Here is a 13,404-nt window from a genome sequence, read left to right as displayed (position 1 = left end):
TGGCGAGAGCCGCGAGGTCTGGCCGCGCTGGTTCTGGCCGTGGTGCTCCCGGTGCTCGGCTCAGCCTGCACGCCGGCGTTGCCAGTGCCGATGTCTGATCTTACCGATCCCCTGTTCATTTCGGTGTGTGTCTTCCTGCGGCCTGCCAGGCAAACCCCTTGCTCCGGAGGCTGTTTGTGCCCGTGAAGCTGGTCACTGCTGCAGCAGATCCCTCGGCGCGATGCCCCAGCCCAGAGCCCTCTCTGCTGTTCTTTGCAGAGGGTGTTTGCACCGCGGTGCCACTGGCTCTCTCCAGGACATAAATTCAGTGCTCAGAGCCAAGCCTGATGCTCAGAAAGCCCCCACCGCGTTTCCTTTGGTGTTTGTTGGCTCCTCACCAGGCGCTGGGCTTCTGCAGGTAGTTCTGTGAAGCCGTTAGAGCCAGTTCGGCGGCAGAGGATGCGCCGCTGCCCGGCAGCTCTGCGTGCGCGGGCTGAGTGAGCGGAGAGCGGGTCCTGTCCCCAGCTCATCCGCGGGGCCAGAGATCTGTCCCTGCCCGGCACCGGGGACCTGGCGCTGCGGCTGCGGGCAGCAGTGTGACAAGGGGTGACAATGACATCCTCGTTTTAAACCGTTCCTTTCTGCTTCTCTCTCTCTTTTTTTTTTTGTTTCATCTCTCCCTCTCGGAAAAGCCATTTAAATGCAATTCCATTCTTAAAACCTCTCCCTCATGCATGCCTAATGACTGTCAGGCAGCAGCACTGGGCCCGCGTAGGATCCAATCTCCCCGAGTGTCGACAAGTCATTTGGAAGAAGCCCTGGGAGCGCGCCTGGTTTTATTACAGCGTAATTAGAAATAAAATCTTGTTGCAAGAGGAGAATGAGAGACGGGTGTTAATCCTGTAACGGGAGGAGATGGAGCCGTGCTTATAAAGGAGATTAAGGAGGGGAGGCGGAAAGCCCGTCACGACTCCCTGAATTCCCCCCTCCGCAGCTGTGTCCCTGTCCCCGGCTCCGCTGGCAGCAGACGTGCCAGCATGCATGCCTGTGCCTGTGCCTGTTCCTGTTCCTGTGCCTGTTCCTGTACCCGTGCCTGTTCCTGTGCCCATGCCTGTTCCTGTGCCTGTTCCTGTACCCGTGCCTGTTCCTGTGCCCATGCCTGTTCCTGTACCCGTGCCTGTTCCTGTGCCCGCACCTGCGCCGGGACAGGGCTGGGGGCTGCCTTGGGGTCTGCATCTCTGGGTCTGCAGGATGCTCCCGGCGCAGCCTGCGGTGCTTGCAGTGGCAGGGTGCTTTGTGGGGTGGATGCTGCTGCTCCTGGAGCCAGGAGGAGGAGGAGGAGGGAGGGAGCCCTTCGGTGCAGAGCTGGACAGGGTGCTGAGCAGGCGTCGGGTGTGTTACAGATGCCCACAAAGCTTCAAGGTGGGTGCGCGGCAGTGACGTGCTGCCTTCAAAAGGGAGCGGTGGCTGCCATGTGCCTCCCCTGGGACCCCCGCTGTGGGCAAACATGTACAGAAATCTGACAGATATCACGCGGCTCTTAGGAAATTTGCATTGGGCTCGAGCCACGGTTCCTCTTTCACATCTCCAGGGCGGGTGGAGCTTTCATCTCGGTGCCCAGTCCAGGCTTTCTGTGCTTTCGGCGCTGGCCGTGGCACGGAGCTGGGCTCAGCCTGCCGAGATGAAAGGCGGCTCTGGTGCACGGCCACCGCCTGCCAGACCCCACCTGTCCCATGTCCCCTACCCCGCCTGGCCACTGTGTTTTGGGGAGGATGGCGCCTGCAACCCATGCTGCAGCTGGCAGAGCGATGGGGCGAGCGGTGCCATACCGTGCCGTGCCATGCCGTGCCGTGCGATGGGCAGCAGTTTCCCTGCTGGCTGGCTTTCCCGACCCACCCCGGGAGGCTCCTGTTCCCCGGGCCAGCCCCGTGCCGGGCAGCCGCATCCTGGCACAGCCGCCGCAGCAGCAAAGCGCCGCTACGGCAGCGGCGGAAAAGCACAAGCTTTGTTCTTTGGGGCTTCCCCCTCCGTGTCTTCCCCCTGGGGAGGCGTTTGTCACTTTAAACGTGGCCAGAAATAGCACCAAACAGTTATTGGATTTGTCCGGGATGCCTTGGGATGCTTATGCTCCAAGTACAGCTAATTCATAAACGCTGGCACCTATTGATTCTCCAGCAGTTAAAATAGACTGCGTAAGGAAATAGTGGCCCCAGAGTACCAAGGGAAAGTTATCTCATTAGTCTTATGAACTATAAAATGTGCTCTCTCCTGAAGCCCTGACCCCATTGTTTTTATAAATCTATATTGGATAGAGAGTAGCTGGTAACCTATATCGACTGTAATTTTTCTCTTGAAATTGGAAGGCCCTTGGGACTGATGCTGGATCTTCATGACCACCACAGGCAGCGGGATGCAGGAGGGGACTTTGGTCATAGCAAACATGTCTGCATGTGTGTGTGTGTGTGTGCACAGGTATCGAGAGCCCCTCCTGCTGTTTGCCGTGCAGGACGCCCCTCGCCCTCGCGCGGTTCCCGGGGGCTGGCGGGTCTGGCCGCCCCCTCCTCTCCCCTCCTCTCCCGTGGGGTGGGCGCGGGGGCTTTGCTGAGGCATTTCCCGAGGCAGCGCCTCAGGTCTGGCTGCAAGAGTTATTAGAGGCACATCCCTCCGGTCTGGCCACGGATGTACTTAATCCTCTGCTTCCCGTAAAGCTTTTCCACCTCCTGGCAGGCGGAAAGATCTGATTTTATTCGGCGACCTTCAACGTTAATCTCGCTAGCAAACTCAGCAATAAGTCACTTCGGTGAGGTCTCTGTCGGAGCCGTTTACATCAATTATTGCCCTGCATCTCTCCCTTGAACCAGTGTAATGCTCCTCGGCGGAGTTACTTGTCCCTTTTTGAAAAAAAAATATGGCAGCTGTGTTGTCAGGTTATAGACCTCACGTTTAGCGTAATGGCATCTTTAAAGCTGTGGCTTGCAAGGGGGCAGATGCTCCCCCGCTGCACAGCCTCGCGCGGCTTTGTTTGCGGCACTGAACCGCGCGGCCGTGCGCGGAGCGGGGGCCGCTTGGGGCTGCCGAGCACTTTGGAAAATACAGCCCCCCCGTTGCCGTGGAAACCGGCTCCCCCCACCTCAAACTCCAGTGCAAGCCGATGTTCTCCGCTTACTGGTTTGATGGGAGATGAAAAATTAATGTTTGATTTGCATGTTATTCCAGTGGCGCTGGCGGGACTGCTCCCCTCCCCTCTGACGGGGGTTTGTGCGGGTCCCGCGGTGCCTCCGATCGCTGGTGCCTGGCGAGCCTCTCTTGCCGCTGCGCATCTGCTCCCAGTTGCGTACCGGTGCAGCGTGTGCTGCTGCGCTGGTGTTGCCGTGCCGTAGCGTGGAGGCAAAACCGTGCCAGAGGTTTTGGCTGGGGAGCCCCCGAGCCCTCCAAGCTGGGATGGAGACGCGGCCCCTCCGTGAAGCAGCCAGCTTCACGTGTTACTAAGGTGGCTATTTCTGTGCTGTTCAGGGTGCGTAATGCTCTCATAGCAAGCAATTAGAGTCACATCTAAGCTGCAGCTGGAGTGGGGCAGTGCCAGGGGAGCGCGGGGCTGGTGCTGGGACGTGCTCCGGGACGTGCTCTGGGAACAGCCTGGCGTTTGCGGCCCCAGCCCCGGTGCGGGCAGCCAGGCTGCTCGGGGAGCCCGTGCCTTTCCTTACCCAATTCCGCCCGTGTTCCTCCTGCTCCTGCGGCTTCCACCTTGGCACTTTCTTCCCCCTAAACCGAGAACATCCCAGTGCTTCTAAAAGGCGCCGTAAGGAAGAACAGCTGATTCTCCTCAGCAGCTAGGTCCTGGTTTGCCAACCGTGGCGCGGGACTTGAAGGAGCCATTTGCAGCCGTTGCTGATTTAAAGGCTGGGCTTAAAGGTTTCAACTCGGAGCGTTCAGCTCTGCTAATTACCTTCTGCTTCTCTGCGTTTGCAGTGTTTGGCAGGGGGTGCTTTGGCTGGCAGCTGAGCAGATGGACCACCCTGTCCCAGCGGAGGCTCCGTGCTGGCTGGTGCTGGAACAAGTCCCAGGGCCCCACAGGAATGGGGCTCAAAGGCTGCGGTCGCTGTTCACAGTGGGGCAGCATAAAGGGGGTTTTCAGGTGGGCAGGGGAGCTTGTCTCCAGTGCCTCTGCTTACCCTGCGTTCCATGCAGCCACAGAGTTGTGCCACAGCACACGCTTCCTATTCGTGTTAATTACTGTTAATTCTTGATGAATTCTGGCGGTCAGGCTGGCTTTGCGAGGGACAAACACTTTTTTCCCCATGTTTGCTGGCATGTGCCGGGCTCCAAATCCCGCCGGCCAGGGGGCTGCAGTGCCCGGGGCTGCGCTGCCCTGCCTGCTCCCCGCCATCCTCCTCCCAGGGCTCTACTAGCAGCTCAAGCCCTTATTTGTTTTCACATGCTTCTAAGTAAGTTAAGCTAATTATTAACTCAGCAGGACGGATTCACTTTTAATTGCCGCGTTGCTATGCAGCACGTGGTGACAGGGCAGCGCGGCGCATTGTCATGCAGGTGGAGCATCATTCCACTCGCAGGTTGTCTGAACCCCCCAAATCTGGGTCCTGGGGTGCTGAGGTGCACATGAGGACACCCCGAGCCCCTCTGTGTGCCTGGGGCTGTGTTTGCCGCAGGATGGTGCCACTGGGGCACACTGTGCCCGTAGCCATGTGCTGCTCTTGCGCAGCCACGTGCTGCTGTTGCACACACGAGGCTGCTCCGGCGAGTGCTGCTTCTTAACCTCTTTGGCTCTATGTTGCCATCCTTCCTGAAACATCAACCACGGGGTGAAGCCAGAGCCCCGCTTTGCCTGCCCAGAATGAGGGGCTCTGCCTGGCCGGGGTGCTGAGAGCCTGGGAGATGAGGTGCTGGTTCAGGGCTGGCTTGCTCACCCTTCTCCCTGCTTTTGTCTCCAGAAAATAGGTTTTTTATTACTTCTTACGGAGGTTTGTACATATCGGACGTGCAGAAGGAAGATGCCTTGTCCACCTACAGGTGTATCACCAAGCACAAGTACAGCGGGGAGACGCGGCAGAGCAACGGAGCCCGGCTCTCGGTCTCAGGTGAGCAACACAGCTGCCGGCGATGCTGGCAAGGGGGAGCCTGTGTCTGTGGGGGTGTCCAGCCCGGCCTGCCTGCCCTGCCCGCCCTCGGCCATGCCCGTTTTCCCAGGATGCAGGAGGAAGCAATGACATCTCTTCCTCCCATCCCCATGGCGAGGGGACACCCCGGTTGGGGGACAGGAGGTCCCGTTGGGTTGCGCAGGGGGTTCGTGCTGCCTCGTGTGCGCCCCGGAGCGCACAGCCCCCCCAGTGGCGCCCCCGACGAGTGGCAGCGCGGCGCGGCACCCTGAGCGAGAGGGCGATGGGCTGCGAGGCGATGCGATGTGACAGCCGGCGATGTGAGCAGCCTGACGCGATGTGACGAAGATGCAAGCGATACTGCGGCGCAGGCAGTGCAGTCCGGAGTGCCGGCTGTCTCGGGGCGCTGCCGGCTCCGCTCGCTGCCCAAATTACTCTGCTTGGGAGGGAGTTCGCTTGACTTGCAGCCACAGTGCCGCTCCCCCCGCTCAGCTCCCTGCCATATGCTTTTTGTGTCCTCGCAGGCTGTGGCGCCCACGTTAGCTGCTCGTATGAGCCCCGCAGAGGGCAGGGAAGGGGCCAGGGACAGCCAGGCTGGGGCTTGCCCGACCTTGCCCCAGCCTCTTAGAGACCCGAGCGCCCCGTGTCCCACCCGCCGGGTGTATCGTCCCCTCTCCACGTGCATTTGATCTGGCCCGGTCCCCTCCTGGCCGCTGTCATTATTTACACGTCACAGCATTTTACTTCTGCTTGGGAGTAATGAAAGAGGTTTCTTTCCCCTGGAATTTAATTTCACGCCTGAGACTTGGTGATTAATTTTCTCCTTTCCCAGCTGCCTGATGGGCCCCTTTGCTTGTAAATTTTGAAATGTGCCACAGAATTTGTGTATTTTGCACCAATTACGTGTCACCTTGAGTAATTTCTGTGGTGCTGAGTTTGTGCATCCCATCGGTTAGTGAGATGTGTTGTCCCTCCCAGGCCCCACAAACCTGCTGCTCCAGCCACCAAGGGCCATGCTGGCTGTTCCGGGTGGGACAAGCCACTGTCCCCAGCAGAGGATGTGGCTGTTGTCCCCTGTTCCTGACTGGCAGTCACATCTCACAGGGGAGGCAGTGGTGCTGATGCTGAGGGGGCACGGTGGTGCCGGTATTCCTGTGGGGAGAAGCACGGGCGACACTGTTTCCTCTCCCAACGCAGACCCGGCGGAGTCCATCCCCACCATGCTAGACAGCTTCCAGTCGCGGGAGGTGCGGACGGGCCGGCCGGTGGAGCTGCCCTGCATCGCCTCGGGCTACCCCAACCCAGCTGTGCGCTGGATCAAGGACGGGCGCCCGCTCCCCGCCGACAGCCGCTGGAGCAAGCGCATCACGGGCCTGACCATCAGCGACCTGCGCGTGGAGGACAGCGGGACCTACATCTGCGAGGTCACCAACACCTTCGGCTCCGCAGAGGTCACGGGGACCCTCACGGTCATAGGTGAGCGCCGGCCAGGGGGAGTGGGGCACAGTGGTGGGGACGCCTCTGTCCTGCTGTCTTCTTAAATAGAAAGCTTTTATAAACGTGAAGCCTGAATGGTTGCATACAGCCGTATAAAATACAAGCCCTGTATTCAGCGTGGCACGCTGGAAGCCGCCGTCGTGCGCCGCAGCGTGTCCGATGTGCTCTGTGTGCGTGCAGGAGGTTTGTCACGCTGCGTCTGCAACTGTTCTCTGATTTACCGCTTCAGCCGGGGCAGGGAGAGCGGCCTCGGGCAACGTCAGAGCAACACCGGGGATGTAAATTACTGGATGGCGACATCGCTTTTATGTTAGGTGCCTCTGCGCTTTGTTTTGTTGATATACATAAAATAAACTCCAGCCAAACAGTAAATACCATCTGGGCAGGCTGAGGATTTATCATGTGCTTTGTTCCTGGGGGTTTCTGCTGTCACCGGGATGCTGGAGGGACCGGGGCCGCAGCCGCCATGCACCGTGACTTACCTGGAACAGCAGTGTGGCGAGCACACCAAACCTGCTGCGAGCTGCCGTGGCACATCCCCAGCTCAGTGCTGTCCCCGTCACACCTGCCACATCTTCTTCCAGCCATCACCACCTCCCGCCGGTGCCTGCTCTGCCAGCGCCGCGGGGCTGGTGTGAAAAGCAGGGGCTGTCAGCAGGGAGGGCAGGGGACCACCTGCCTTATTGTGTGGTGGCATTTTACACAGTCTGGCTGGCACTTCCAGGGCAGGGAAGGCAGAGGGGCTCAATAACCATGAGCCGTGTCCTGCCACGCTGCCCAGCACCGCCAACGCCTCGCCCGCTCTCGCCCTTTCTCGCACAGACCCTCTGCGTGTGACCCTCACACCAAAGAAGCTCAAAACGGGCATCGGCAGCACCGTCATCCTCTCTTGTGCCCTCAGCGGGTCCCCCGAGTATGTCATCCGCTGGTACCGCAACACGGACCTGGTGGCGGTGGATGACTACATCTCTATCCGTGGCATCAGCAACGAGACCCTCCTCATCACGGCCGCCCAGAAGAGCCACTCAGGCGCCTACCAGTGCTTTGCCACCCGCAAGTCCCAGACGGCACAGGACTTCTCCATCATCACGCTGGAGGGTGAGCTGGCTTCCTGGGGACGGGGGCTTTCCTCTGCCCCTCTCCGGGGGCACCGGGACGCTTTGTGCATGGCTGGAGGGCAGTGAGACCCACTGGGGTTGAGGCTCCTGGGGCCAGGCTGTTCCCAGCCCACTCAGTGCGCTGTGCTGTCCGTTAGCACCTTGGGAACCCAGCACGGCTGGGACAGGAACGACCCCAGGAAGGGTTGGCTTGCTCATCCTCAGCCCTTGGTGTCCCCTCCCCACTCCAGATGTTTGGGCAAGGGATGGGCACCGCCAAGGCTGGTGTCCCCTTGAGCCAATGGCCATATGGACCAGCATGGCCCCTCGCGCCCTCTCAGCTTTTCCCAGGGATGCTGTGCCGCGGCTCCCACCCCCACGGGAGTTCTGCGCCCCCCACCAGTGGGTGACTGCTGCTGCCTGTGGCTGCCGCTCCCTGACCCCCCTTCCCCCGGGTGCCCCCCAGATGGGACCCCCCGCATCGTCTCCTCCTTCAGCGAGAAGGTGGTCAACCCCGGGGAGCAGTTCTCCCTGATGTGTGCCGCCAAGGGGGCCCCCCCGCCGACCGTCACCTGGGCGCTGGACGATGAGCCCATCGCGCGGGACAGCGGGCACCGCACCAACCAGTACACCATGTCGGACGGCACCACTGTCAGCCACATGAACGTCACGGGCCCGCAGATCAAGGACGGCGGCGTCTACCGCTGCACGGCGCGGAACTCGGTGGGCAGCGCCGAATACCAAGCGCGAATAAACGTAAGAGGTGCCTGTCTACTTTTAAATATCAGAATAGGAACTTGTACTGGGCTTTTGGTTTTGTTCTGTTCCTCGGCCGACCGCTCCTCCTCGCCTCCCCCGTCCTCTTCCCAGCCGCTGCCCTTAGCCCGTTCCCAAGCTCCCGGCACCTTCCCTGCTCCCCCCCTCATTAAAAGCAGGGAGTTTAACCAAGTGCAAGCAGTCCTGCAGCCTTGGAGGGCTGGACTTTGGCTTTGCACAGGCAGAAGGGTCAGCAAACACCTCCCCAGGGACCCTGGCACGGAGAATGTGGTGGTGGGCACAGGAGCATCCCACCCCCGCTGTCCCCGCCACCCCTGGCAGCGAGGGCGCCCGCCGGCACAGGGATCTACATGAGAAATGATGATGAGGCAGCACGTGAAATCGTGGAAAATGAGCTTTGATTTGTCATGTCTGTGTTTTCTTTGTCTGCTAAAAGCCATGGCCGCGTTAATCACCGTGTTATTACGGCGGGAGCGTGTTGCTCAGCGCATTACGGGGAGCGCTCCCAGCACAGGGTGCGGTGTGAGCCCCTGCCCATTCATAATCGCCAGTTAAAGCTTCCAGGCTTCCAGGTGGGAGCGAGGCAGAGACAAGGTAGCATTTATTTGTCTGTGGAGAAAGAGGGTTGAAGGGCTGTGTTTGTGTCTCAGGTTTGAAATGGATCTGGTGGCTTTTTGGCTGGGATCCCAGGAGAGCCTGAATTTTGCTGCCGTTTACTGCTAAATTTGGAGCAAGTTCATCCCTCAGCCGTGAGAAGCCAGAGCAGGGTTTTCAATGAGGACGTTCCCTTGCCTCCCTTCTCCCCTTCTCTCAGCTCTTGACGGGCTGTTACTAGATAAGATTTGGGTGTTTTTTTCCCTGGAATGGAGCAAGGCCCTTGCATGGGCCCGAAAGATGGTTACAGAGCCAGATGCCAATTTCTTTTCTCGTCCTCCTTTTCTAAACGTGTCCCAGTACGAGAAACACCATCCATCAGCTTATCCTGAGTGTCTGTTAAGCTGTTACCTTGCTATGCCCCGGGGACGAGGAGTCAACATAGAGTTAATCTTTAGATTAGTTTGCTGTTTTATGTAGTGGCCGGGAGAACACTGTAATTATTGATGCATTAAACCTGCTGTTGGCACGCTCACCTGCAGCATCCTCGCAGCCCCTGCGCCAGCCAGGACGCGGTGGCTGCTCCAGCTCTCGCTGGAGGTCACAACGATGAGCGGCTGTCCCCACGCACGCTCGGAGGAGCCCGTGCCCGCTCCTCACCCAAAACCAGGCCGGGCCCCCACTCTTCTGGTTACCTCCTTTGCCTGTGAAGCTCTCTCAAATAGCAGCAGATCTGCATGCAACCAGACTGCCCTTCGGAATTAACCTAGCCTGCCTCTTCTTCCTCCTGCATATGTAGGTCCCCCGAGCATCCGAGCGATGAAGAACATAACGGCGGTAGCGGGTAGGGACACTTTCATCAACTGCAGGGTGATCGGGTACCCATATTACTCCATCAAGTGGTACAAGGACTCTTTGCTGCTGCCCGATAACCACCGCCAAGTGGTCTTTGAGAACGGGACTCTCAAGCTGATGGATGTGCAGAAAGGCATGGACGAAGGGGAGTATCTGTGCAGCGTGCTGATCCAGCCCCAGCTCTCCATCAGCCAGAGCGTCCACGTCACCGTGAAAGGTAAGTGGCTGGAGAGGCTGTCCCTGCGCCAGAGGCCGTCCAGGTCACGTTGGGGACATCTCTGCTGCAGGACAGAGGCAGAGAAGTGTCACACGGGGGACTGTGTGGCCTGGTGTTGGCTGTGCTCCGCAAACCCTGTGCTGATGGGACCTCATCTCCCGAAACCAGCTGCCTCGGCTCCTCCGGAGCGGCTCCCCGGTCCTGCCTGTGCGGCTGCCCCGAGCCACACTGTATCCATTTCCCGGTACAAGCCGTGGAGCAAGGATTTACGGTGTAAACATAGCGTATTAAAACATCTAACCTTTGCTCGGATCACCTTCACTGATGTTTTTCTGTGTGTGTTAAGCTTTTAAAAAAATAATACTCTCAGTCTTCCGAGCGCACAGAACATCTTAAAAGCTTCTTGGGGCCATCAATTATTCAGCCCCATTGAGGGAGCTATCAGTCCTAATGAATTGAGCCGGATGCGTTCTCTCCCAGTGAGTGGCTGAGATTGTGCCGCCGGTGCGCGGTGCTCCCCTATCTCCTGTCCTCAGAGTTGTCGGGTCGGCTCTGCCCGTCGCCAGCTCGGCGTTGGCAGTAAATCATTTAGACAAACACCGCCGCGCTGGGGAAGACACTGGCCAATTCTCTCTCTCTGTCTCACCCAGCGGGGTATTTATGGACTGGATTTTACTCCGATCCCCCTCCCTCCCTCCTTTTCCATCCACCATTTTCTTATTAGGAATCAGGTTAGCAAGAGAGCGCATCAAGCTGATTAGAGATGCTCCCAGTTGATTAGCTAATGCTCTCCTCGAGGCTTTGCGAAGGGCAACAACCTGCCCAAGGGCGGCGCGGGGAGCGACGCTCTCCCCTCGGTCAGCGGCGCAGGGCACGGCCGGCCCCTGCTGTCCTCACCCTGTACAAAATCCCCATCCCTGGGGAGCCCCGGGGCCTGGACACAGAGCTGAGGAAATGCTGCTCTTGTCCTGGACCGAACGGGACAGGCAGGGCTGCTGTGGCGAGAGCATCTCTAGGAACACGTGTGCATGAGGTTAAATAATGGGATGCACTTCTTGTCGGGCACTGGGAGGTGCTGTCGGAGGATGCAGGGCGCTGGCATTCAGCCGAGGATCCGTATGTTCTGCGATACTACTGCTAGGGAACCCTTCTGAGCCAGAATTTACTGCCTTGATTAGCGGCTGGTGCGGGCTGAGGAAGGTGAGCAGCTGTAAGACGTGTAGATGAGGTTCTTAGGGACGTGGTTTAGCGATGGACACGGCAGTGTTGCGTTAATGGTTGGACTCGATGATCTTAGCGGTCTTTTCCAACCAAAATGGTTCTATGGAAGCGTGGTGTGCCGCTCTGCTGCGGCCAGACGTCTTCATCCCGTTCAGCACAGCTGCTGGAGATTGACACCGGCCCCGCTCGCTGGCTTCCTTACGTGCTCCAGCATCAGAGAAAAGCCCTTGGAAAGGCATCGCAAAGGCTCTAGAAGATACAACCAGCTCCACAGAGTGAATAAATATAACTGCGCAGCGAGGAGCACAGGGTGACGCAGAGCACCTTAAAGCGTTTATTGCCACAAGTGCCTGGCGACCACATGAAGTGCCATTGGTGAGTTACGCGGGTCCTTTCCGCGCAGGTGGCAGTAAAAGCTTTACAGCTCCAGCGCCTTTCCCAGCGCTGTGATCTGAGCGCCCAGCCTGCTCCGAGGTGCCCCGGCGGCTCCTTACTGCCACAGACACCGTGGAGGGTTTTCATGAGTCGTGTGTGGGTTTGGCGCTGTCCTGGGGCACTGGCACAGCTCTGCTTGGTGCCAGCGGCGATTCGAGGCGCTGACACCAGCTATGGGTGCTGCAGCACCAGGGCACGGTTTGGGCGATGCTTCACCCCACGGGGGGGCTGGGGCTGGTCCATCTGGAGGAGCGCTGGCAGGAGGAGAATTGCCGCGGGATGTGAACGGGGAGGGAGCGAGCTGCACGCTCTGCTCTGGAGGATCCCGTCCTGCTCCTGGCGGCTCGGGAGCGGCCGGCGGGGCGTGTTTGGAGAGGCACGGAGCCACACGCCCAGCCCTGCTCTGCAACAGACTGCAGTGCATTCGCAATTAATTATTCATTAATTATGGAAAACAGGCAGTGCTGGCTCTGTGGCTCCGGCAGCTCGAGCCGTGTTGCTGTAGCCTGTGAAGGGGCAGGTCAGCCCTGCCCGCACTGTCTGCGCACCCTGCAGCCGGGGGGCGGTTGGTAGCCCCCCGCTTGCCCACGGCTCTGCTTGGCCAGGCCGGGGCCAGACGGAGGGACGGAGACCTGGGCTGTGGGCTGGAGATGGGAGCCCAGGGACATGCGTGGGGGCGCAGGGACCCACTCCTGCGCCTGTACAAGAGGGCAGCTTATTTCTGCCGAGGGGACAATTGGCAGCCCGCTAATTTAATTATGGAGGCTGTGGAAAGAGGAGCTCATCTACCAGGTGCTGAGCCTTGTTAAGCTAATTGTCTCCCTCTCCTAGCTTTCTTCCCCCCTCCCACATTGCCAGAGATGCTGTGGTTGCCTAATTAAGTTATCAGAAAGATAATGGCTGGTTCTGAATCCAGTGCCTTTAAGAAAAGCATCCATCTAATAATTGCTTTTCTGCGAGCAGATAAATGCTGAGGCGGAATTTCGGCTGGCGTGGAGGGGTTGGCTGGGGCTTTCCCCAGGGCAGGGCTCGTTGTGCTCGCAGGTCAGTCTTTCTCTGTCCTGTTCTTAGTGTGGTGGCCCTGCGAGGTGGAGACGTCTTCCCTCTGTCGTCTTCTCAGCAGCACCTTCCTCTCCTCCTGGGAGGAACAAAAGCCTCAGTTTCTGGGCAGTGAATCTGGGACGCTTCTCCCCCTGGGGCAGCATCTCCCCCGAGCCCCGCGGTGGCCCGTCCCCACGGGAGGAAGGTTCTCCAGCATCCTCTGCCTCTCCCCTCCGCAGTCCCGCCGCTGATCCAGCCCTTCGAGTTCCCACCAGCCTCCATCGGGCAGCTCCTCTACATCCCGTGTGTGGTGTCCTCCGGGGACATGCCCATCCACATCACCTGGAGGAAGGACGGCCACGTCATCCTTTCCGGCTCCGGGGTCACCATCGAGAGCAAGGAGTTCATGAGCTCCCTGCAGATCTCCAGCGTCTCCCTCAAGCACAACGGCAACTACACCTGCATCGCCAGCAACGACGCTGCCACGGTCAGCCGGGAGCGGCAGCTCATCGTGCGGGGTGCGTCCTGCAGGGGGACCAGCGGGTCCCCGGTGCTGTCACCACCTTGGGCGGGGAGG

At 59.4% G+C, this 13,404-nt stretch overlaps 1 protein-coding gene across 3 annotated transcripts in view; it reads left to right on the top strand.

Annotated features, from left to right (window-relative positions):
* The window catches only part of DSCAML1 (DS cell adhesion molecule like 1), an 89,667-nt gene that overhangs the window by 59,001 nt on the left and 17,262 nt on the right, over positions 1-13,404 (top strand). For 2 of the 3 annotated variants that reach the window (XM_065040148.1, XM_065040149.1), the window contains exons 4-9: positions 4,929-5,075; positions 6,291-6,569; positions 7,413-7,688; positions 8,154-8,450; positions 9,858-10,130; positions 13,067-13,345. In XM_065040148.1, the coding sequence (XP_064896220.1) occupies positions 4,929-5,075; positions 6,291-6,569; positions 7,413-7,688; positions 8,154-8,450; positions 9,858-10,130; positions 13,067-13,345 (1,551 nt within the window). Of the gene's footprint in view, positions 1-4,928; positions 5,076-6,290; positions 6,570-7,412; positions 7,689-8,153; positions 8,451-9,857; positions 10,131-13,066; positions 13,346-13,404 lie in introns of those variants that run through there. The other variant, XM_065040150.1, reaches the window with a different exon arrangement.

This window comes from Columba livia, chromosome 24 (genome assembly GCF_036013475.1).
Source record: "Columba livia isolate bColLiv1 breed racing homer chromosome 24, bColLiv1.pat.W.v2, whole genome shotgun sequence".
NCBI lineage: Eukaryota > Metazoa > Chordata > Aves > Columbiformes > Columbidae > Columba > Columba livia.
This window is presented reverse-complemented; position numbering and strand designations above follow the sequence as displayed.